The sequence below is a fragment of the Amborella trichopoda genome, chromosome 1 (genome assembly GCF_054954075.1).
Source record: "Amborella trichopoda isolate Santa Cruz 75 chromosome 1, AtrichopodaSantaCruz75HAP2 v2.0, whole genome shotgun sequence".
Classification (NCBI taxonomy): Eukaryota; Viridiplantae; Streptophyta; class Magnoliopsida; order Amborellales; family Amborellaceae; genus Amborella; species Amborella trichopoda.
Genome location: NC_142336.1, coordinates 48615696 through 48642082, shown reverse-complemented (window position 1 = coordinate 48642082; position 26387 = coordinate 48615696). Strand labels below are relative to the sequence as shown.

The 26387-nt window shown below is 34.2% G+C and overlaps 2 protein-coding genes across 2 annotated transcripts; both read right to left on the bottom strand.

Moving 5' to 3' along the window:
* Nucleotides 1-2334: 2334 nt before the first annotated feature.
* LOC18442374 (uncharacterized) lies at nucleotides 2335-6408 on the bottom strand. The gene is made up of 2 exons (XM_006852593.4): nucleotides 6132-6408; nucleotides 2335-3444 (listed from the first exon to the last, which is right to left on the bottom strand). The coding sequence occupies exons 1-2, from the start codon at nucleotides 6183-6185 to the stop codon at nucleotides 2794-2796; spliced, it is 705 nt and encodes a 234-aa protein (XP_006852655.2). The 5' UTR covers nucleotides 6186-6408; the 3' UTR covers nucleotides 2335-2793.
* Nucleotides 6409-21190: 14782 nt separating this feature from the next.
* On the bottom strand, nucleotides 21191-24406 carry LOC18442373 (pathogenesis-related protein PRMS). The gene is made up of 2 exons (XM_006852592.4): nucleotides 23912-24406; nucleotides 21191-21626 (listed from the first exon to the last, which is right to left on the bottom strand). The coding sequence occupies exons 1-2, from the start codon at nucleotides 24319-24321 to the stop codon at nucleotides 21470-21472; spliced, it is 567 nt and encodes a 188-aa protein (XP_006852654.3). The 5' UTR covers nucleotides 24322-24406; the 3' UTR covers nucleotides 21191-21469.
* Between the last annotated feature and the right edge of the window lie 1981 nt (nucleotides 24407-26387).

Here is a 26387-nt window from a genome sequence, read left to right as displayed (position 1 = left end):
AAAAGGACAAATAATGAGGCATATCAAGTGGAAGAATCTACATTCGGTTTCATTAAAAAAGAGGTTTTTACCATGGGTTGCAATATTGGATGCTATCAAACTTCGATATTGGATAGTGGTGCTACGAATCACATGTACCCGTACAAGATATGGTTTGGTTCATATGAGCCATGTGAGGGTAGTTTTTTGTTGATGCAAAATAGTTCAAACAATAATGGTTGTGATTGGTTAAGTGAAATTAATGATATATGATTGAAGTATTCACACATTTAAGAATGTTCAACATGTGTTTAACTTGAAGAAGAGTTGATTTCTCTTTCTTTGTTGGATCCCACTGGTTATAAATTTATTGGGCAAGGTGGAGTTTGTAAAGTTTCTAAGAATACTCTTGTAGTGATCAAGAAGTTGTATAAATTGTTGGGAAGCTCCATTCTTGAGGATATGGTAACTTTGAAAGTGGAGAGTAATGATTTTTCACTACACTTATGGCATAGGAGGTTGGGCCACTTGAGTGAAAAAGAATCTAATTCCCACCTTAATATTTGGACAATTTGAATTTTGTAAATATTATGTCTATGGAAAACAACATAGATGAATTTTCAAAATCGGAAACCATACTTGATTACATTAACTCGGATTTATGGGAGCCCTTATCTACAATACCATATAGTGGTGCATTGTATTTTATTTATGTAGTTAATGACGTCTCAATGAAGGTATGGGTGTTCTCTTTTAAATGAAAGAGCGATACACTTTTTAGCCTTTAAGCATTTTAAGGTTGAAATTGAGAAGTTTATGGGATGCTACATCAAGACATTCTAAAAGGATAATGGGTCGAAGTATAATTTAGATGAATTTACAAAATTTTGTAAAGATAAAAGGATCAAGAGGAACTCTACCATGGTTTACACTCCCCAACAAAATGGTATTACAAAAGGGATGAATCACACTTTGATAGAATGAGCTAGAAGCATGTTGAACAATGCTGGATTGGAACAAGATATATGGGCCAAAGCTGTGATGATGATTTGTTATCTCACCAGTCGATCACTTTCGGTGGCTTTGGGTGGAAAACACCCAAGTGATATTGTCCATAACCCCTCGTGATTATTTTGATTTAAAAAACTTTGGTTGTGATGTTTATGTTTTAATTCCTAATTAAAGAAGAAGCTTGAACAAAAAAATTAAAGAAATATGTTTTTGTTGAAGTATACCAAAGTTGTAGAGAATTATTCGATCCAAGCCCGAAAACTAATTACAAACTGGGACGTGCATTTGGATGAGTCTTTCGTGTCAACGAGAGGTATAAAAAAAGAGATTAAAGAAAATAAAGAATCTCAACATGACACCCGAGAAATTAATTTTCGAGCATATGTTTCATCATTTAGTGAGGGCCATATAACGGAAGATGTATCCACAAGTGCCACTGGAGAAGCCATTAATGAGGTTGGGCAAGTTGGTGAACAAAGTGATTTACAAGAAGAAGTTGCACCATCCATTCCAAGACAATCTACAAGGGTAATTCATCCACCCAAGTGGTTTAGGGACTATGTGGATCCCGAAGTACTATATGATTTTGTGGTCGTGAATTAAGAACCAAGAACTTACCAAAAACTATGAAAAATGTTTTTGGAGAATAAATCATCTAGTAATTTTTAAGTAGTTCTCAAACCTTTAGATTGAAAAAATCCTTCCAAAGGTCTTCGGACCAAGGGAGTAGAAAAAACTATGCTCCAAAGAGAGCAGATTATACATGCTCAATAAATAATTATGAATAGAAGAAAATAGAGAGAGTAACACACAGAAGAAAATGAAAATTGAAAATCATGCGTATTCTCTTGCATTATGCTCAAAATAATACGAGGGAGGTGTATCAAAAGCTGAAAGATATTCTACTCCGTTTGGAGTATAGCGTCCATTTACTCACTCGGATAACCGATTAGTTTAAGGACCCCAAATTTTGGGAATATAACCTTTTTAATGCATAGATTAACCTCAATAAAAAAAGTTTATGAATCGCAACCTCTATGCACATGAAAGAAAATCATGTCTGCAAATTGAATAGAAACCGTTTAATTTTTCAAATTTTTGTTTGAGAATAATTATCTATGGTGGTTAAATTTCAAATTGAAAAATCCTCCCAAGTAGGTCATTTGATCGAGGCAGGCGAAACAAATTATGCTCCCAAGGGAGCATATTATACATGATCTTATCAAAATACTCATAAATGATTATGTAACATATCATCCAATGGCAACTATTCCAACCTATGACCATGTGTCTTTTGATGGGTATTTTGAAATCAAATCAACATAAACGAGTAGAATCTTAAAATAGTCCAAATCTTATGGTATTGGAATAAATTTCCCACGAATAAATTAAGCAATCATACATTATATAATCTAGTAAGCTTCATCTATCCATCTAACTCATTTATTGAGGACAATGGAGAATATCGAAACTCATCAATAACAAAAGAACTTGATCCTATATACAAAAAAATGTAAATTCACTTGACAATAGATCCTCAAATTGATGGCAAGTTTTTTGAAGGGGAGTTGTACTAGGCACCTTGTATGTGCCTTGACTCTTGATCCACACTCCTGCCCCCTTTCATGCCAAAACTTTTTGTCCTTCCCGTTCTTGATCAACATCAATAAATACCAAGTAACATGCAAAATTCCTTATTTATCAATAGTAAAGTAAATAGCCTATCAACCAAAACTTTCTCCAAGAGAGAGATGTTCAAAAGCTCCATGCTCAATGGAGACATAGGCAGTCTCAAATGAAAATTCAAATGCTCCTAGGCACTCTAAATATGTGCTCCTCCCCTGTCTCCTCATCAACATTCATAACCCACTTGCTCTTTGCTCTCTTAGGAATCCCAATTCCCCTCCTCTCTTTCACCTCCCTCAAAAACTCATCACTTTTCCCTATCTTTGTCACCTCCATTCCCTTGCCAATTGGATTTGTCACAGTTCTCACCCCTTCCTTTCCCTTCATTGAACTCACACTCCCTCCCACCCCCTTTCTACTCCCACTAAGATTGCTGGCCACCACAACTGACCTCCTTGGGTTCACATCAAGCAACTTAAAGAGACCCACATTGTCATCACTCTTGCAATCAACTAATGAAAAATCAATGTTTTCATATCTTGGGACCAGCTCAAAGGGATCACCAACCTTGAATTCAACCATGTCCTTGAGACCTGACTCTTTGATTGCCTTTTTTGACTCATCTAAGGTGTTGGGCTCAGGCAAAATGCACACAAGGCGACCTCCCGTTTGGCGGGCGGCCGCTGCTAAGGCTATAGTGGATGGAGACACACCATTGGAGACTTCAACTATGAGTTGTGCACTCATGCCTGCTGCTAAGGCTGATAGGTATTCATTGCTCTCTGGTTCTCTGACCTGCTCATGGCCTTTTTCTTGCTCTGATTTGCACTGAACAAAGAGGGAGATAGTAAGTCTATCATAGTTATCGAGAGCAATGTAAACACATGTATTCATATCCAAACTAAAGGTTGCAATATATGCAACACAACATCCAAGGTTGAAAAATCCAGCATATCCAACAAAAAAGTACTTATGTTGTACTCCCACAGGAGTGCACTATATAATTACTCCCTTGGGAAAAGACAAACTTGGGAGAATTTTTCTTGGTCTAAAATTTCAGAGTTATAAAGCGGGATCCACTTTAGAATAACCATATGAGTATTTTTGAAAAAGAAAAATAAAATTTTGAAAAATTTTGAGTATCCAAACATTTCGATCTCACTGTCCAAAATTTAGATAGCTTCTGTCGAATCCTAATTTTTTATTTATTTTTATTGGCATCTATGGAGTGTGAATGAATTTTCTAAGTTGGACATTGAGTTGAAGAAGTTACATAAAAAATTTGAGGTCTAAAAGACACACTTAGAGTAAAAACAAACAACTATTGCCATTGATAAGCATTTGTAAACCAAAGTGTATCGAGTGCCTAAGCAACTTCTATAAATATAATGAAAGACCTTCCAAGTAGCCAATAGCTCTCACGTAGCCTTGGGTCCAGTGGTGTCCCACCAACACTTAAGAGGAGGTTAAGGGTTCCAACCTTGAGATTTGTCCTCATGATAACCAAACTAAACCTATTCAAAAGAACAAAAAATAATATGATTTTAAAGTTAAGAGCTTAACTAGAATCAGTATCATGATTGTGTAGTCCTTATTGTTGACAATTATAGGGAAATTTACAATCATGTAATGTCCATGAGACTCAATATTTGATTCTTTTACCTGTCAACACTTATTATGCGTTACAATTTAATCAAAACCAAAACAAGGAAAAGTATATAGAAAGGTCATTTATTTTTAATACAAGGTAGTCACGATCACTGTTGTCTGTCAGATTTTAAATTGGGTGATTAAAAGAGTCTAATTGATTAGATTTAGAGCTTAAAAAAAAAAAATTTCGAACTTCTTGACACACCATAAGCTATTTGATTTGATATCCAATGGTTAGAAGTAATAGTGACCTCCTTGTAACAAAGATAAATAGTCTCATAATATACAATCCCTTAAAACAAAAATCATTGTTTTTGCTATAATGCTTTTCTCTAATACTAAAAAAGAGCTGGTGACAAGGTTGTACGAGAAAATTTATATCCTATGCCCACTAAAGTTTCCTACCGTTCTTAAAATTGCCTCAGACCTCAAATTTCAACAGGAGATATCTCGGGTATCTTGTTGTCCATTTGAAGTTCAAAAAAAGAAAAGGAAAAAAAAAAAACCTTATGAATTTTTTAGAAGAGGAATGACGTGTCCCTATTGAAACGGAAGGTTGAGAAGGTTTAAGATGATGTTGAAGTACTTAAGAAACTTTGGTGTCTGCTTTTAATGTAAAAATGCTTTGCAGTTGTATACAACTTACTGTAGGTATACAAGTTAAAAAAAAAAAATTGGTTAATATAAAACGGGATCTTTCTTTTAGAAATAAGGTTCTAATAATATAAAATTTATTTTATTTAGATGGTGTAATTTTGATGATGTTTTAAACAGGGTATTATTTTTTGACATTGTCTTATCAACACTGTATATGTATAATGCACGACATAGAATACTGCCCCCTACTTTTACAAGGAAGCTTGCCACCTTGTTTAAATCGCATCCATAATTAAAAAATATATCTTCTTATTTCTTAAAAAAATAATAATTAGGATTTTTATGCCACATATGTGGAGTTCAGAGAACAAGTAGAGGGATGGAATTTGGTGGAATAATGATTTGATGGAATGCAACCGTTATGAGGTTATGCTTCATCCCTTTATTCCCACCATCTCCAAATCCTCCATTGAATCCATGTAAAATCTAATAAAAAGTGGGCAAAATCTAATAAAAAGTGGGCAATGTTAATTTAGCTAAATTTTTTTAATATTTTTGGCTAATATTAATTTTTTTTTATATAATTAAAAAGAGGAAATGACATAATAGCATAACAGGGGTTCGTGTAGCTTACTCCAAATAGTTACGATAAAACTAAGATGATGATGATGATGATGATGAATAATAAAAAAGGAAAATGATAACCTTCCCGCCCTTGGATCCTATATTTAGTTAAGATGGGGACGTAGGATTCAATTGACAATAAAAATTTAGCCAAATAAATTCATCCAACCATCACAAATAGCGATCCAAGGGCTAAGAAATTGGACCCCACTTCTTGATGTATGTTCTAAATGATCGTCTTTCAATGAGAAATGGATATTAATGCTCCTTAATAATATCAATGTCATTTATATTTCTATTATCCAGTATCGTTATTCTTCTACATTCAGTTAATCAATTTCCAAAAATAATAAATTTGAATTGGATTTATTCTGAAAAGTAATTCATTGACGACAATCTGCATTAAAAAATTCATTAAATATCAGAAAATTTGCACATATCTATGCCACAGATTTCAAATAAAATCCACTGCAAAACACAGTGATTCCCATTAAATTGAAAAAAGGAAAAAAAGATTGACATCGATTTTTGATGTCTTGTAGCACCAGAAAGAACAAAGCTAAATAAAGAAATGAATTAATAATAAGTAAGAAAATACATAAAAAAAAAATAGAAAATAAATAAAATGCATGTTATGATCTTACCAGCTTTAGAGTGTCGAGATAAGCATTGGTTGCAGATTTAGGAGACCACCCCATTGCAAATTCACCCAGAAAAATCAATAAAATGAATGGCCTTCTGAAAAATGCCACTTTTCTGGTCCTTAAAAGGGCCACCACCCTGCTTAAACCACAATGATTAAAATAAATAATAGGAAACAATCAAAATAAACTCTGTAAAATAAAAAAAAATCAGAGGGAAAAAGATGAGGAGGAGCTCTGATTCTTTTTTTTTTTTTTTTTCTTTTTTTTTCTCTCACTCAAGGAGCTCTAATATTAAATGACGAGGTTTGTTAACAGAAGAGAATTTTTAGGTCCAATTTAATTGCTAACGGACATCTCTCTTGAGGCTAAATGAAAGGAGGGGGCCAGAGCGCGTACGGAAAAAGCGCCTTCTGGCATGGGCACCTTGATCATCATGCCCTTTTCTTTCTTCACAATGACACGGACACCTTCATTGTCATGTGTTTCCCCTGTGAACCCAGACCCCTTGTACGCCATGCACTTGGATTTCCACCCAGGGTGGCACTCGACCCTAACCTTACGCTTATATCTGACTTGAGACCAGGTATAGGTTCAAACTTTGGATCCGGCAGGTTGGCCTTGGGTCCAAATCTTGGATCTGAACACTATTTGAGGTTGGGTCTGGGTCCAATCAGGTCCGGGTATGGGTCTTACATCATATTTTTGGATTGCAATTTATGAATATATTTAAATATATAAATATTTTGATTCTTGGGTTGGGTCCAAAGTTTAGGTATGACACCAAATGGAATAGATAATGATCGGTAAATTCAAAAGAAAATAAAAGCTCATGCCCCCTAAAATATGAAAAAAGGTGCCCCCTTCCTTCTTGATTCAATTTTTTAGACGGTGGATTTCATATGTACATAAAACACGTCATATTTCTCTCTCTCTCTCTTTTTGAAAAATATTGACAATTTATTGCATCATTAAAGACATATTTTTCTCTCTTATATAATCTTTTTCTATACTTACCCCCCCCCCAAAAAAAAAACATGAATCCTTATTTTTAATTTTTTGTTATTCTTATTTTTCATATTTTCTAAATTACATATTTAGATCCATTGGATCGGTGATCTCTACCGATCCGACACTATAATCCACCAAACGGTAAACCTGAGTTATTAGATTTCCCTCACTTCGAGTTGAGTTGATTTTGGTAAGGGATTGTATACAATGAGTCATTTATCTTTGGTACAATGTGCCGACAATTCCTTACAACCATTTGATGTAAAATTTGATAGCTTGGATGTATTAAAAAGTTCGAAAAAATTTCTTTTGAAGCGAGTTTGGTCCATGGAATAATTGCAGCCACCCAATTTCACATCCAATGGTCAAAGATTAATGTGATCATCTTGTATCAAAGGTAAATGGTCTCATTCTATACTTTTCTTTTTGGTAATTTTGATAGTTTTACCTTGCTTTGCGCAAAGAAGACGGTGTCTTCGGCCAATCAAAATAGACTAAATTCAAAATTATTGAACACGTTTTAGGGGAAAAAAAAAAGGATAAATAGTGTTCCAAAGAATATAAAACTGTGATCTATGGACTTTATTTCTCCACTGGAAAATACATTGTGATCCTCTTGTGTCTTGACCACACAAGTTATGTACTCATGAAAATTATCACTGTCCAATTGATGAGTTGGATGGTGATAAGGGAAAAAGAACGTGAAAAGAGATTTATTTTAATTTAATGGTGCGGAGCTCTCTATCAACGTTGGACGGATCATTTGAGAATGATGCGCGTCTTATAATCACTAGAGCCGGCGCAAGCTCAACCCTAGCCCTATCAAGGCTGGGCCGTGCCGCACCGAGTAAAATTCAAGGAAAACAAAGGAGGAATCTTCCTTTTCACTATAGTGTGGTGATAGCTTATTTATTCTTGGGGAATCCATTCAAATATCATAATTTATGAACTATTTAACATTCTATCCATATTTGTTGATTTCATTTAAAAATACCCATCAAAAGACAGATGATCATGAGTTGGAATAGTTGCAATTGGGTAATATGTTGAATACTATAAGCATTTTAATAAGGGAAAAGTATATATAGAGCCTAGGCTCTAATCAATCAAATTAAGGACTACTCAAAAATTTAACTAGAAGAGGTCGTTTTGATGCCCAAATATCCTCAAATTGATCATCTCGACATCAAGATGCATCAACATGAGAAAAAAATGGATTTCGAGTTTTGGAAATAATATATTTGTATCGCATTTTTTGACCGTCGATTTTCAAAATTTTCAAGTTTTTATAGATCTCTTGATCTACATTATTTTTTATGCTTTAAACTTTCTAAATAAAGATGAAAACATATTTTAAGGCTATCAAAAAAATTTCCAATATTGAAATCACATTTCTCGATACTATTTGAAGGTAGGCCCTAATTTGATTGTTTAGAGCCTAGGCTCTATACAAACCGCACCCTTTTAATAAATCTCACATTATTATTATGAGCACAATGCAAGAGACTTGAGAGTGTTGAGTCACAAGCACATAACAAAAAAAGGAGGCTGGCTTACATCCAGACCACCCGGTCTATTGCCACCCGGTCCATTTCAAAACAATAATTTGACTATAAGATCCTCAGCCTCAAAACTCGATACCCAAAACCCATGATGATGTCTCAAGATGGTACAAAACTTCCAAAAAATCTATAAAAGATCAAATAACGCTACAAATAAAAAAAGGAAAATTGTTTCATGCGGGCTGGAACGCATTTCTACATATGCAGTCCAAATGTATAAAACGATTATTTTAAAAATAAATGCAAATATGTGATCGACCTAAAAACAATTGAAATTAACAGCCAAAATGTTTCTTTTATAAAATCATAATTTTTATTTTTAAAAATTTATTTATTTATTTATATTCATGATCTCCATATTAGAGATTACATATCCTTAAAAATTGGTTCCAAAAATCCATCTCAAAAATAAATTAATTAAGGGGCCCGTATTTCTACAAGTGCGGGCTTGGCCAGCATGCCAACTGCGTTCATAAACAATTAGGTGGATGAATATTAGGTGGATTGGATGTCAAATTAGGTGAAATATTGTTCATTTGGAGATCAACAAGAAGGTTTAAAAAAAAATTGAAAATCGAGTACTGGTGATATGTTGCAGTTTACAGCGGACTACTAAATGGAGTTCACCATGGTTTCGATCAGATTACCTTAACGACCTCCAATCAGGCCAATTTTTTATGTGAATTTTATGTTAGTGGGATATCATTTAAGGGTATAAACAAATTCAAAAGTAGGAGGTGCTCATCTGTTTGTCTTTTTTTTTTCTTTTTTTTTTTTGACAATTTGGAGGTGCTCCTTTGTTGTAGTCTGCGGTAGACAACAAGCTCAAGTGGGTTAAGTTATGACATTCAATCAAGACCAGTGTTTGCAAAATCAAAGTGGAGTGGTTAACCGGACATGGGCCTGGAAACGGTTTAACCGGTTTAACCAGTAAATTGGCCGATTCAACCGTTCCAACCGGACAAGTCCTAGGCAGTCAAAAAGGTGTTAAATATATATATATATATATATATATATATATATATATATATATATATATATATATATATATATATATATATATATATATATATATATATAACATCTATTAAAATATAAAAAGCATATAAATAATGATTAAAACAAAACGCATTCAAATGAAGTTGAAAATTACTGAAAAAAATGAATTTTAATGAATCAATTTTTAAATTAAAGTGAGTATCAATGACCAAAATAATTTTTAATCTTTAGCATAATATAAAGAATATTTATAATGCAATACTAACCAAATTCCTTATTTTTGAGAATTATATATATTTTTAATTGTTTTTTTTTTAAATACCGGTCGATCACCAAAACCACCCAAAACAGTAACCAGCTAATGGCTGCTTCTAATATAACAGAGTGAGCGCCCGAGTTTTCCATCAGTGATCAAGACAATTATTTTTATTTAGTTAGGGAATGCATTGGGGACCTTCAACAAAAGTTTCATAAATTTTGGACATATATAGGGGGTTCAAAAAAATTGAAATAAGAACGTAGCCAGTAACAGTTTGTAAAACACAATCTGTGAATAATAATTCATGGTAAATTTTATTTGATCATGATTCTAGTACTCAATCAAGCTCAAATTGTTTACGAAGGTGCGGAAATGTCTGGGATTGTTGCTTTGAAAGTTCACAAATTTTGGAGATGTCTAAACGGTATAAATAAAAGGATTGTATACTATGAGACCATTTATCATTGTTATAAGGAGATCACAATCACTCCTAACTAGTAGATGTCAAATTGGATGCCTTGATGTATATTGTGAAGTTGGAGAAATTTTGTTTCGAAATATTGAGTCTCGTCAATAACATACTTTCAACTATCCGATTTAAAATGTAACAGATAAAAATGATTAAAACATCCTTGTACTAAAAATAAATAAATTCTATTTGTAACACTATTGTCACGAGCTTTGTTTAGATAGAGTAGGCTTTATTGTCACGAGCTTTGTTTAGATAGAGTAGGCTGCGGTCAACTTGACTTTGTTAGAGGCCGAAACTTTGTGAGTTTATAGATCAAATGTTTTGAAGATTACAAGAAAAGTTCATGAATTTTAGTTAACTAACTTGATCGTGAAAGTACCTGATGTCAATCCTAACAACTAAAAAATTGACCACACTATCCCATAATAATTAAATAAAAGAAAAATTGTTTCATGCCGGCTAGACCGTACGACTACATATGCGTTTCCAAAAGTGCAAAGCATCCATCTTAAAAATGGATGCAAGTAAGTGTTCTATCAAAAAACAATAGAAACTAAGGGTCCAAATGTTTTATTACTAGAAATATTAATTCTAGTTTTAAAATTTTATTTAATTTTTCTTATTCATGAACTCCATGTTAGAGATTAAATGTCTTTAAAAATTAAGTCCAAAATCTATTTCAAAAATAGATTAATTAATAGGCCCGCATTTCTACATATGCAGGCTTGGCCGTATAAAAACCGGGTCCTTAATAATAAAAAAAACCCTATAGTTTAAACCCCAATTTTGAGGAATAAAAATAATTTAAAACCCAATCATGTCCCAATAATTAAAAAAAAAACAATTTGGTACCCTATAGTTTAAACCCCAATTTTGAGGAATAACAATAATTTAAAACCCAATCATGTCCCAAAAAATAATTGATAAAATAAAATATGAATTTAAGCCTTCTCTAAATTTGAATCACCGAGGAAAAAGAATTTCTGTGAAGCTCAAGCTGGCCCTGGACCAATTGAGAGCTGGTCCCTTATCTCCACGTTGGGTATTAAGGTGTCAGTGCGTGCAAATAAAAAGTTAGGATATGTTTGATTCGAGTGTAGATATTTTTCGAGAAATGTTTACATATGTAAATCGTGTGTTATACGCTTGATTCATGCAAATATGTATGCAAATAAGATATCACGGTTAAAACTTTTACTATGAAATGAAATGGCCTAATTCGTGATAAAATGAATCTTGAGGTGGGAAACATTCCCCGTATATTTGTCTTCACACGTGGATCCATTATTCCACTATTCACATGTGGATGCATATTTGAGGTTTTATTTTAAAAGATGCCATTTCTATAAGGCCTAATTTTTATGAAAACAAAATTAAGTCTCACCTTATATCCTCATTTGGAAAGCACTTTGGGTATCAAAATTTTCTTACGGGGGCTCTAAAATCAATTGTCAATACCAACTATTAAATTTGAAGCTAAAAAAATAATACAAATCTTGCAGATCCGTGAATACTAATTATTAGGGTGAAATGGACAATCTAGACAACTTATTATAATATATACTATTTTTAGAGCTTGAAATCCTAAATTTTTTCAACAACCATAATGGTTGAAATCGAGATGATCGATTTAAAAGTTTTCCAATATCAAAACTGAAATTTTTCGATAAGTTTTGAGGTGAGGTTTGTTTGTTTTGATTGGGTTGTAGCCTCATCAAAACATTTTCCTATTCTAAAAGGTAATGCGAAAGTTTTCACTTATACCTTTTACGTATTTCTTTTCGTTAAAACAGCAAAAATAAAAATTGTTGGCTAATTTTTTCTTTCTCAAGCGATAAGGTGCATATTAAACTTCTGAATCCTCCAGGAAAATCATTGGGTATTGATTCATTAAAAATATACAAAATCCCTTATACATATAGGGCTAATCAGTTATTGATAATAATGAACTAATCTATATTTATCAAGAGAGATATCTACATCAAATAAAAGATCTTTCTATATCTCCTTGACTATCTCTACTATCTTTATCTCTACACTCCTCCTTAAATTGAGGTTGGGTGAACATCATCAGTTTGTCAACGAGATAGTCATGACGAGCACGAGTCATTGCCTTGGTAAAGATATCTGCAAGTTGTTGTTGGGAGGTAATATATGGGAGTGTAACTTCTCCAGCTAGAAACTTGTCACGAACGAAATGATAATCAACTTCTATATGCTTTGTGCCGTCATAAAACACTGGATTTGACGCAATACGTATGACACTCATATTATCAGCATACAATGGTGTAGGAGTTCAATGAAGAATATTGAGGTCTTGTAAAAGGCCTCTCAACCAAGTAATTTCACCGCAAGCTGAGGACATTGCTCGGTATTCAGCTTCTGCAGAAGATTTAGACATAGTTTTTTGTTTCTTATATTTTCATGAGATGAGAGAATCTCCAAGAAAAATACACCACCCAGTGGTTGAGCATCTAGTATCGGGGCATCCTGCCCAATCTGCATCGGCATAGGCTCGTAACTGGAGAGAAGAGTTAAAAGAGAATAATAGACCTCTATGATATGTACCCCGTAGATAACGAATAATACGATAGACAACAGAGAGGTGGATGCGACGAGGATCAACAATAAATTTGCTAACGACCTGAACTGCATGAGAAATATCTAGACGAGTCATAGTGAGATAAAGTAGACTCCCAAACAGTTGTCTATAAAGAGTAGGATCCGGAACTTTGTCGTCATCATCATTTATAAATTTTACATTCACTTTCATTGGTGTATCCACTCGTTTCTCATCAGATAAGTTGGCCAGTTTGATCAAGTCTTTGGTGTATTTCTTCTGGTTAACTCTGTATCCATTAGAGGAATAATGAATCTCCAACAAGAAAATAAGTTAACATACCCAAATCTTTCATTTTGAATGATTGACTGAGAAGCTCTTTCAAGTGTCGGATATTATCCAGGGGTTCTCCTGTGATGAGAATATCTTCAACATATAGGAGAAGAATTGTTATTCCTGAAGAACAATGATGAATTAATAGCGAATAGTCATGAGTACTTTGTTTCAACCCATCATGCAGAACGACCTATCGATATCGTTCAAACCAAGCTCTTGAAGCTTGTTTTAAACCATACAACGACTTTTTCAAATGACATACCATAGATTTATAATTGCAACAACCAGGAGGAGGTCGCATATATACTGTCGCTTTCAAATGTTCATGGAGAAATGTAATTTTCACATCCATTTGAGATATAGTCCACTGACAAATAGCGGAGAGGGCAATTACGGTTCGTACAGTAGTCATTTTAATAATAGGGGCAAATGTTTCATCATAGTCTATGACATACGCCTGTTTGTAACCTTGAGCAACTAATCATGCTTTATATCATTTGATTCTTCCATCAGATTTAAGCTTCATAGAAAAAACGCATTTACTGCCAATAATAGATGTGTGAGGAGGACACGGAACAAGATCCCAAGTATCGTTTCCAACAAGGCATAGTCAAGGCTTGCTAGTAGGAGGGAGGAATATCCACTGAATCTAAAAGGGCAAATAATGATCTAAGGAGTAAACAGAGATCTAGATCTTTAAAAGGAACCTCAATCGTATCAAGGGAATTAAACAATTCTCTAGGTTGTAGTGAAAAGTCAAAATCATCAAAGGAGAAACCATATCGATCAGGTGCGTGAGGTACACGTGAAGAACGTCGTAACTGAGTAGAGCTATCAATAGGAGTAAAAAAAGAATCACTTACAGGTAGGGTGGAGGTTTGACCTTCCTATGGTTGGTGAGATGGAGTGCGCGTGGATTGGTGTTGTTGCCCTTGCTATTGAGGCACTAAAAAGTGTGATGGTTTATCAATGGAGAAATCTAAAAAGAAAGGAATAGATGACCTTGATGATTTTGTAATTGAAGACTAATAAAAGATGCTTTTCAAAAAGACAACATTACGAAAAATACTTATATGACGAGCTGTTGGATCATAATATAGAAGCCTCTTTTGATCGGGACAATAACCCACAAAAATATAAGTGACTGCTTGAATCGAAAATTTTGTTCGTTCCGACGGTTGAAGATGAACGAAACATACACACCCAAAAACATGCCAGAGTGAATAATCAGGATGAACATGAAATAAGGATAATATGGAGATTGTTTATGCAAAACCAAGGATGTGAGGCATTTTATAAGATAAACAGCTGTTGATGCAGCTTCAACCCAAAAACTATGAAGAATATAAAAGTCATGCATAAGGGTCCTCACAACTTCTAACATATAGCAGTTTTTCCTTTCAGCTATGTCATTCTATTGTGGAGTATATGGACAAGTTTTTTGTGATTGAATACCCTATGTTTTTAAAAAGTCCTGAAAATCATTTGATAAATATTCCCCCCCCGGAATCTGCCCGTAAGATTTTTACTTTGATATTAAACTGAGTTGCAATCATGGATACAAACGTTTTAAAATGGGAGAACACTTTTTATTTATGGCGCATAAAGTATATACATGTATAGCGGGTATAATCATCAATGAACAAAACAAAATACTTATATCTCATTTTAGATAAAGTTGGAGCAGGACCCCACACATCACTATGAATAAGATGGAAATGTGTAGTTGTTTTATCTACTCGAGTCGAAAAAGGCAAACTGATGTTTTTATTCAAAGAACAACTAATACAAGATTTATTAATAGAATTCAAATCAACTGTTTTATTTGGCAATGAACCAGAACGAAACAAAGTATCTAATTTATACCATTGTTTATTGGAAACAGAAAAATCAGAATTCGATAGAGAAAAGAAAGAAGTATCATGATTTGGTTTTTCAAACTCCAAGGCAAACAAACGACCAATTCTACGCCCCTTCCCTATCATGCTCCTAGTGTGTTGGTCTTGTATTAGACAACCATCACGAGAAAATTAAGCATTGTAAGTATTATCAACTAGTTGGCCCATAGATATTAGATTAGCAGTTAAGTTAAGAACGAAGAGGACATTATGTAAATGAAAAAGTGTACCACGGGAGATAAAAAGTGAAAGATTATTAGTACCAATAACATTCAGTTTCTCCCCATTAGTGGTAAGAATCTGACTATTACCTTGGTATGGTTTAGCAGATGTTGGACTTGTGTGCACACCAGTCTTATGATTCGAGGCACTTGAGTCAATAAACCAAAGGGGATTTACACTAGGGGAGATATGAAAGTTCATACCAGACAAGCCCATAGCGAAGAAAGCAGCAGAGATAGCTGTACATACAGAGTTTTATACCAACTGTTTTATATCATCTGATGTCTGGGACATTGTCATATTTGGGGCATGAATAGTATTGGATGGAGGGGTCTTTACTTTTAGTCCCTTGAAAGCATTATTAGCAGCTTGGTATGCCCTGTACAAAGGTCTTCGTGTATTGAATGCTCGGTTGCCTTGTCGAGAAGGATTTTGACATTCTGTGATAATATGCCCAGCACGTTTACAATAAGTACAAAATTTTCTCTTCTTACACTGGGATGTTATATGACCATATTCTTTACATTCATAACATTGCAGCAAATATGGATCCTTTTGTGACGGTGCTCCTCTAGCCCGTTGAGCTACAAGTACAGACTATATATCCTTCTTTCCCTTAAAGGTGCCTTGGGTCGTGATTCTTGTTTCATCACGAAGTAACTCACCAAGAGTAGCATCCATAGTTGCTATTTTTTCGCGATTCAAAATATTGGCTCGAACAATCTCATAGTCTAGATGCAACTTTATTGAAAACTGCATCACCTTCCTGTTATCATTTATCTCCATTAAGCTCTGAATGCAACAAGCACTAGTGATAGCCTTCAAGTTTACATATTCATATTCTGTCCACAAGTTCATGAAACCAGCATAATATTCCTAAATAGTTTTCTCCCCTTGACTATAGAAAAACATATCATACTCGATTTGAAAGCGTCTTGCAAGATTTGATTGCTGATAAAAATTTTCCAAATATTTCCACATTTCTTTCGCAGTATGGAAGCCTCTCATTGGCCTTCCAATAACCAAATCTACAAAATCGAGGATCCATGAGATAATTTTTGCATTATTGATCTTCCATTGTTAGGTATCTTTAATATTGGGTGTAGCCGGTTCAGGTTTAGTGCCATCAACATACCTCCACACCTTTCCCTTCAACAAAAAATTGAAAATGGAACAGCCAATCGGGATAATTTTTTCCATAAAGTTTTAATGCCAATGCATCTTCTTTTTCAAAAGCCATGTGTAAGTTGTATCAGAACTCACAGACGTGATCAAGAATTTAATATTATATCAAGAGTTTTGATATAATATGGTCCCTATGGACCACCACTTTTATTAGAAAAACGTAAAGAGATGAACAAGGAAGAGATAGATTCACGGATAAGGAGATCCACCAAAGATCGGCCAAAGATGCTTTGAGAACAAGTAAGAGACAGATTTAAGTTGCGACTAGAGGAATCGAAAGAGAGATAGCAGCCTTGCAATTAGAGGAGAAAAAAAACTTGTTGCGGAGATTAAGAAGACAGCAAAACCACAAAAATCTTGGCTCACCAACTTGTTAGGCTAAGGCAATAAATATTCTTGCAACATGACTTATTCCGTGATGCAAAACTCTGCAAGAGCCCAAAATGGCAGGTACCTCTTTAGTCGGTGATGCAAAACTCTTTGCAACACACTGTTCGCAACAAAAAAGATGAGAAAGCTTTGCAACAAAACAATTGCAAAAGTTGTTGGAGTCTTTGATGGAAGCCTTGCAACAAAACTATTACAAAAAGATGACGTGCCCAAATCATGCAATATGCTCAAGTTTTGCAACAACCATTGAAACAAAGATAGGGAGAAAGATGTCTTCGACTTTTTCTATCTAGCGTGTGCTCAACCAACCAACAAATAATGAATGTTGCTGAAATAGGGAAATCCGGTAATGGAACAATCCACGGTCAGCAATAGATCTGCATGCTCTGATATCATGTTAAACTTCTGAATTCTCCACGAAAATCATTGTGTATTGGTTCATTAAGAATATACAGAGTCCCCTATACATATAGGGCTAATCAATTATTGATAATAATGAACTAATCTAAGTTTATCAAGAGAGATATCTACATCAAATACAAGATAAACTTAAAATTAAAAACTATCATCAATTATCTATATATCCTCGACTATCTCTACTATCTCTATCTCTACAATGCAACCCTATGAAAATATTTTCCTATTCTAAAATGAGTAATGATCCTATGAGAACCTCCCACCTCCATGTGTGTAGGACCCCAAAGGATCACCATTAAATTTGGCATAGATCTATAAAAAAGTTATCACGTGGGTGTGGGACTTGACTTTTCTAGAGATCAGTGTTAAATTTAATGGTAATCCTTTGGGGTCCTATACACATGGGTGTGGGAGGGTCTCACAAGTTCATTTCCCTTCTAAAATATAATGTTGAAGTTTTCACTTAGGATTATATACAATGAAACCATTTACCTGTGGTACACAAACGTCACAATTGCTTACAAGCATCCGATGTAAAATCTGATAGCTTGGGTGTGTCACAAAGTTTGAGATTTTTTTTTTTTTTTGAACTTTGAATTTGGTCAATGAAATAATTGTAGCCACGCAATTTCACATGAAGATTAATTGTGACTACCTTGTACCAAAGGTAAATGATCTCATTATATGCTTTCCCTTTCACTTATACCTCCTACAACTTTTCTTTTGTTTTTTGTTGGCTGATTTCTTCTTTCTCGAGCAATGAGGACACACGAATGATTTTGCCTTATCGTACATTTTTCAACCAATTCTTTGACACAAATGTTTTGGCATGTAGTTAAAATCAAAATGGCCATTGAACTGAGAGATTTGGCCCAATCAGAACCGGTCAAATTACTGATCGAACCTATTAGACTGGATTTTAAAAGAAGAAACAAAAATTATTATAATAATTAAAAATATAAAATTTATTAAAAATTACCAAACTTCATTTAGCTGGTTAATCATTGGTTTTAGATTGGTCCAGCTAATCAAAACCGGTCAAACATTGATTTTGATTGGTTTTCAACTAAGCTCAAATTTTACTTGGACCATATCGACGAAGGCACCGCTCAATGGTTTGATCAGTCATCTACCCGATCTTGATAACTATAGTTAGGATCACGAGTTCAATTTTGACCTTTGTGGGTCACACCTGATCCCCCTATTCCAGCTTACAATAGGTCCAAGCCAATTGGGTTATATTTCACGAAATCCATTTTAAAAAATTATAAAACATTTGGGAGACCTAGACAATTTAAGGGCAATTTAGTTTGTTATTGCCAGTCTCCTAATCTTGTCGAAATCTGACAATTCTCGATTCAACAAATGATTTTTCAAAAAGTGCTTAAGGTTTAGGAAGTCTCCAATTTCAGTAACCAAAATAAATGAAAAAAAGGGCTTGGTGGTAAAAAAGGACTATGTGGTCCAAATCAAACAAACATTTAGTCTTGGCGATGGGTTGGGTGGCCCAGCCCAGCTGAGCTTGGGCCCTGTCCAACATGTGGCCTTAAGATTGAGTCAGAAGTGCCTCGCCCATGTTCTTATAGGGTCGAGCAGTTCATGACTCAGTCTAGCCCAATCACATACACAATATGGTATGGGCTTAGGCTTAGTCTTGCCCAAACTTGGCAAAGGGTCCGGCCGTTTGGCGGGTTTAGCCAGGGTATTGCTTGACATAGCCTGTTCTGAGGAAATTAGTGCCTCCTTGACACTCCAAGGAGTCATATATCAACGTCTGAGACACTTGGTTGGCTAAAACGTATTAAAAAATAGGATACAGTTTTTGAGTCCTAGGACTCATATGCACATATGCATTCTCTCTTCAAATTTTATTTTTAAATAGATTTTGGACATGGTTTCTAGGTATATATAATCTCTAAAAAAACATAAAAATTAAAAAAATATATTTTTTTAAAAAAATTATAGACCATTGACTTTTATTTTTATAAGGACTACCCCCTAACATCTATCTTTAAGATGGATATCCTATGCCTTGGCAGATGCAAAAGAAAATATGCATCCCCCCGGCACATAAAGAACTTTCCATAAACAATATTACGACTTTATGGCAAAGTTTGAACTCGAGTACTTTCTAAACAATTGCAATGAAGTCTACCACCTATCCAACCACAATGTATATAAAATGCTATAAATAAGCATAATATTTTATTTATAAAATTAATTGTATGGATGTGCCGAGCTGTATTGAGTTTTAAAACATCATATTAAACATTTGTGACCCTCATAGATACAGACACTCGATCAATGTCCATATAATATTGAGGAAAAGAATGACATAGCATCTCACAAAGTTTCTCATGACCTACATGGCCTAAAAAAAATTAGACAGTCCACCAGTGCCTAAGATCTCTTTAATTCGTGTAAAAAGGATCATAGAAAATTTGCTTTTTGGGTAAAACAATGCGAAATTCGAACCCATAGGACATTGTGTTGTAGTTGAAAACTTTGGATATACGTTCAAGTCTAAGGAACTATTTGCAACAAATTAGATCAAAAGAATTGGTTTTCTTGTTTTCTTTTCTGTTTTTATGTCTCCATTTGAGATTACTCAGTGATTCCCAACAAATTAGATCCAAAGAATCCTTCCTATTAGGCTTTTCTCACCAGGACGCAAAAGTACATTTCCTTCCTGAGGGAGCACGTTTTACAAGAATATGAACCACTTGCCAGGTTTGAAACTCAAAACGGAAAAGATATCAACGTTTTGGATCGGAAGGTCCAAAAAGGTCCAAAAATGTAACCGATATTCACCACGCACGAAGCAGCAGCAAAATTTATGTGTACTCGGTGGGGCATACGCATGATGAATTTCTCGACTTGAAATATTCGGGCCAAAAGATATTGTACTACCGTGGGAGTATATTGTTTATTTAGTCTTCCGCATAAAACCTACCAAGAATTAATTTTAAGACCTCAAATTTTGGGGATGTAACCTCTTCAACCCTTAGGTTAACCTCAATATTTTTTTTCTCAATTGCACGCTTTATTCACTCGAATAAATAATGCCTCAAGATTAATAAGAGACCATCCAATTTTTTTACATGATGAGATCTAAGCGTGAGAAAACTCGAATTTTAAATTTTCTCTTTTGAAAATAATCATCTAACGATTTTTAGGTGGCTCTCAAAATTTCAAATTGAAAAACTCCTCCTAAGCGAGCATAGTATGCGTGCTCAAAATTCGGTAACCTACAGGAGGATTTTCTTTTTAAAATAAAAAGTGGACTATGAGTACTCCAGTTGACCATCCAATAGCTAGACATGGTTCAATCCCAAGACATGGATTGTTATAAAGAAAAATATATAAAGAAACCATTTATTTTTTGCACAAAGAGGTTATCAATAACTCTTGTCCATCAAATTTCAAATCACGTGGTTGTAAGTGTGTCAAAGTTCCAAAAAAAAAAAGAAAAAAATTCTCTATCTTCATAACAGACTTCAAACCATCTAATTTGACATCTAATGGTTAAGAGTAATTATGATTTCCTTGTAATAGAGATAAATGATCTCGTAGTATACAATCTTTTTTCAAAGTGCTTATTTAATTATTTTATTATGTTGGTTGTGAAGTTAGTATGCCATATGAAACGGTTGTCGCCTCAGAGGGAATGTACATTTTGTTCCATGGGAAGATAATATTTTCATGTAGGAAAAAAAAGAAAAGAAAAAAAAGGTAAAATGAGGCCGCAAGCTTGAATTCCAAAGATAGTTCTACAGTCTCAATAACTGAGGAACCCTTCCCATAATATCATATAAAGATTAAAAGAAAACACAAAAGAAAAGTTAGTATTAAATGAGAAAAAAAAAGAGAGAAAAAAAGCAAGAGGACATTGATGCACAAAATCTCCCCTCTCCTTATTCATACAATGATACAAATAATGAATAAAACAAAGACACACGTGCATGACCTCAAATTAAGCATCACACGTGTGAGGGTTACTTCCCCCTTCGGCATGACCTCAAATTAAGCATCACACGTGCGAGCGGCCAAAGGGACTCTCGCCTAAGTAGTTACCGGGTGGGTAATAGTTGCAGTTGATGAAGACGGCTGTGGTGTTGCACTCCACGCGGGCGCACCCGAGCCTTGTGGTCTCGCGCCACACCACCTGGGTGTAGTGGCCGCACAACCTGCCCAGGCAGTGAGAATAAGCGTGAGAGAAGAGCAAGGACAAGCCTTCAGCCATAGAAATTTATATGATAGCTCTAAAATCAATTTTCAACACCAAAAATAAAATTTGGAGCTCATAAAATCATATAGATCTTGTGGATCTTTGAACACTTATTTTTAGGGTGAAATAGACGGTCTAGACAAATTTTTAAAATATTCATTATTTTTAGAGCTTGAAATGGTATAATTTTTTTTTACAACTATAGTGTTCGTAAAGATTTTCCAATGCTTGAATTGTAAAATTTGATGACTTATGAGGCGAAGCTTTACTTATTTTGATAGGGCTGCAGCCTTATCAAACCGTTTTCCTTTAACAACTGGGTGCGGTTTGTATAGAGCCTAAGCTATAAACAATCAAATTAGAGCCTACTTTCAAATAGTGTCAAGAAATGTCGTTTTAATACTGGAAATTTTTGTGATAGCCTTAAAATATATTTTCATTTTTATTTATTAAGTTTAAAGCTTGAAAATCTTAAAAATTGATGGTCCAAAAATACGTTACAAAATACACTATTTTCAAAACTTAAAATCCATTTTTTCTCTTGTCAATGCATCTTGATGTCGAGATGATCAATTTGAGGACATTTAAGCATCAAAACAACTCTTCTAATAAAATTTTTAAGGTAGGCTTTAATTGTTTGGAGCGTCACCTCTATTTAAACTTTTCCCTTAATAAATTTCCCTGATGTAAAGTACGAACCAGGAAGGTACAATGAAGAAAAATAAGGGCACGTATTTACATTTTCAAAGTCAGCTCAAATTTTGTTAGAAGCGTTGAAAATATGGGAACTGGCCACGCAGGTCTACTCCACAAGTCCTGCATTATTGAAGAGGTTTTCCCAACCATATTTTTCCAAAGGAAAAAGTTTATATAAGGTTGGAGACTTATAAGTATAGAAGTAAGGAGCACCAAAAAAATCTCGTAGAAAAGAGTGTTCTAACGTTAGGAAACCTTCCAATTGATCATCTTAACCTCCAAATATATGGATATTAAGGAAAAAAAAAAAGAATTTGAAATTCTAAAAACAGTACATTTTATAATAAGTTATCTTATATAGACTATCATTTTTCAGAATTTCGCATATAGATATGCTTGATGTACACCATCTTTGAAGGTTTAAATTTTATAATCAGCACTGAACATGGATTTTCAAGCCACTGAAAGGTTTTCCACACTTAAACTACATCTTCTAGCAAAATTTAGAGGTGTGCCTTACTTGTATAATATAAGGTGGGCGCCCTATACAAACCTCACCCATTGCCAAATGAGTTTTGCTATTCTATACCTTCCAATGTTCCAAAAATCAAACGGGCCTCTGAAACCAACCAAGGCCTGGTTTCGAGTAACCGATAAATTGACCGGTTCAACTGGCCTAACCGAACAAGTCCTGGCCAGTTAAAAACGTGAAAAAAATACAAAAGTACACAAAAATCTAAAGCAATATGAAAAATATATTTAAAGCATGATTAAACAAAGCACAACCAAATGAAGTTGAAAATTAGTGAAAAAATGGATTTTAAAAAATCGATTTGTACTCAAGCATATTTTTGAAATTTTCTAAAATAGATGGCGAAAATGTAAAAACAAATATTTATAGCCAAAACACTTTCTAATCTTTGCTAAAATAATAATAAAAAAAAAACATTTAAAACAAATTTATAAAAAACAAGCCCCTTATTTTATGGGATTTTATATAATATTTTTTAATACTTTTTAGAATACCTGCCAAATTACCAAAACCGGCCAAAATCTGAACCGATCAGGTTTTGACCCAACCGGTTGAACCGGCAGAGTTTGCAAAGACGGGTTCCTTCTTAATATTAACTCTAACTCAGACATGATGAGAGTGAAATTCTAGACTTTACGTTGTGGGACCCGCTGCTCTTATCAACTTACCTAGAACCCATTCTCAAGAGTGAGATCATCCATTTCTTCGTGCATCTTTGTTAAAGGGAAAAGAAGTTTTCACCCGTCCAAAATTGAGTTTCAGAAATAGGTTAGCCACCCAACGGATTAGCGGTCCTGTCTATTCAAAACTCCTGGTCGGTCCAATCAATTTTTTAGAAAATAACAAAAGTATAAATTTAAATATGTTAACAAAAAAATTTAGTCAATTCAATATGTCAAAAACAACAATCAGACCAACCAAAACCAGTCAAACATTAATTTTAAATGTATTTTACCAACTCACTCTATACCTCCTAACATGATTCATTCATTTAGAGAGAGAGAGAGAGAGAGTACTTGGATGGAGCGCATGCGTTAGCCGTCTTATTATAAAACTGATGCTCATCGATCCAAGATCTAACAGCGTCCACCGGTCTCCAATCTAGGCCACCACCCCAGAAAATATTCTCACCATAGGGACCCATAGAGTGAATCAGCTGACAATCCCCACGCCTATGCTCTGCATATCGCCTTGCATACTTAGCGATCGTCCGATCCCACACCAACGGCGGCTCTTGCATCCCAATCCTCACCTTATTGTGGTGCGTCAAGAATTCTCTAGCATTGGCTTTTCGCCCATTTCCGATGAACGGTGGAAGTTGGGCTTCAATGAGAGTGTTCAGAGAGAGAATGAGTAAGAGAGAGAGGGGGAGGAGGAGAGAGAAAGAGTTGGTGGTGGTGGTGGTGGTGGTCCGGAAGTGTGCCATCAGGAGAGGGACTCCTAGTTCCCCCAAGGGGGGAGCTATAGGGAAAGGTAGTGGCTTAAAATGAGAGAGAAGGGGAGGGAAGTGTTCTTGGTGGTGTAGTTATAGGTTTAAGGAGAGAGCGGTTAATTAGGCAAGAAGCAAGGGAGATGGGGTTGTCCTTCCTATATAAAGCCAAAAGATTTCCTACTACCTCGCGGTTATAATTTGTATTTACTCCCTATGCACCATTCAACCTATATATTAAGCTCAATAAAAAAAATCCTAGTCATACCCTCTATGTACATGAAAAAGATAATATACAAGATTTAAAAGAGACTATCCATTTTTTAGATGATGAGTTCTAAGTGTTAGAAAACTTGAATTTGAATTTGCTTTTTTAAGAATAATTATCTAGTAATTTTTAAGTAATTCCCAAAAGTTCAGATAGAAAAAATTCTCTCAAGTAGATCTTTTGACCAAAGGACTATTTATAAAGAGACTACTTACCATTTGTACATGGAGGTAACAATCATTCTTATCTTTTAAATTTCAAAATTTAGATTTCAAAATAGTAGTGGTAAGAGTGTCATTGATTAGATAAAAAGTTCTCAAAAAAATATTATTGGACTTTGTGATATCCAATTTAATATCTAATGAATGAGAATAGTTGTTATCTCTTTGTACCAAAATTAAATAGTCTCTTCAGTATATATATATATATATATAAAATAAAAAATAAATAATCTCTTTATAGACCGTCCTAACAATCCCAAAACATAACTAGTTCTGTAGACATCTCGTAACATTGTAACATTGTCTATGTCGGATGTAATGGAATACAAGTGTCGAGTGGTTAGTTTTGGTAGGGGTGCTACAGGTCATAACGGTTGGTTTTGGAAAGGGTGTTATTGAACCGTTTACTAGTTTGTGGGGATTTCTATGGTCAAAGGAAACGAGGTAGTTTGTGGGGATTTGTATGGTCAAGGGAGGGATCTTTTTCTCTCTTTTTTTTGGTAATTAAGACGGGCTTGTATCGGTTTTTTCAAGTAGATTAGGAGTTAGTTTTTTTTAAAAAAAATATTAATAAAATGATATTAATACTGATAATAAAAAACACAACATAATAACTAGGGTGTGGAGTGCTACCACCATTACCCAATGCCTTTCCAAATGAAGTATCCCTTGATGGTTATTTTTGTATTATTGAGAAGGGAGCATCCTCCATTTATAGTGATAACTATAATTATCTATATCTCTCCGTTGATCGACTAATCAGGTTCACTTAGTAACTGGGTCTCACCACCTTGGCAAGCCCAAGTATCCTCGAGTTAGGTGCCATTGGGGATATTAAATAAAAAGAGTTTGTCTAGGCATCTCATAATCTATTTTGTATACCTCATTTAAATGTGTTTTGTACAATTTTATTTAAACATTTATTTCATATTATTTTTAGATTGTTTTCTAGATTTTCTGATTTTTTAAACATCTTTTACCTTGGACAGCACTCGGAGTCTTTCAATCGATCTCTCTCTATATATATATATAATCATGAACATTGTTCAGTCTCTAATCCTCAAGCAAAAGCTACTACGTAATACTTTTCACTCTCACAGACAACAGTGTAATTTCTCTCTCACACACTACCGCGTAAGATCTTTCTGTCAATCGGTAAGATCTTTCTGTCAATCGTGTGAAATGGACCAAATTAATTGTAAAATTTAGAAAAAATTACATTAATATTCAATTTATTTAACATTATTTAAAATTCATCCACTCTATATTTGGCACAAAATCAATAAAAAATTTCAAACCTTCAAAATCCGAAATTGTGGATCCGAAGATATTGAAGAGTAGTCTGTGATCATTTTTCCTAACAAAATTGTTTATTTTCAATATCTAAATTAACAAAAATACATGATCCGGTGGGATAATGCAATTTTTGGATTCTAAAAAATCCAAAAATTTAATTTTAAAGTAAATTTTGGTTTTTAATCTGAAATTGTTGGGACACTTTTTTTGGGTAACTAAAATTGTTTGGACATTTTTTTGGGTAAATATAATTGTTGGGATACTTTTGTTGGGTAACT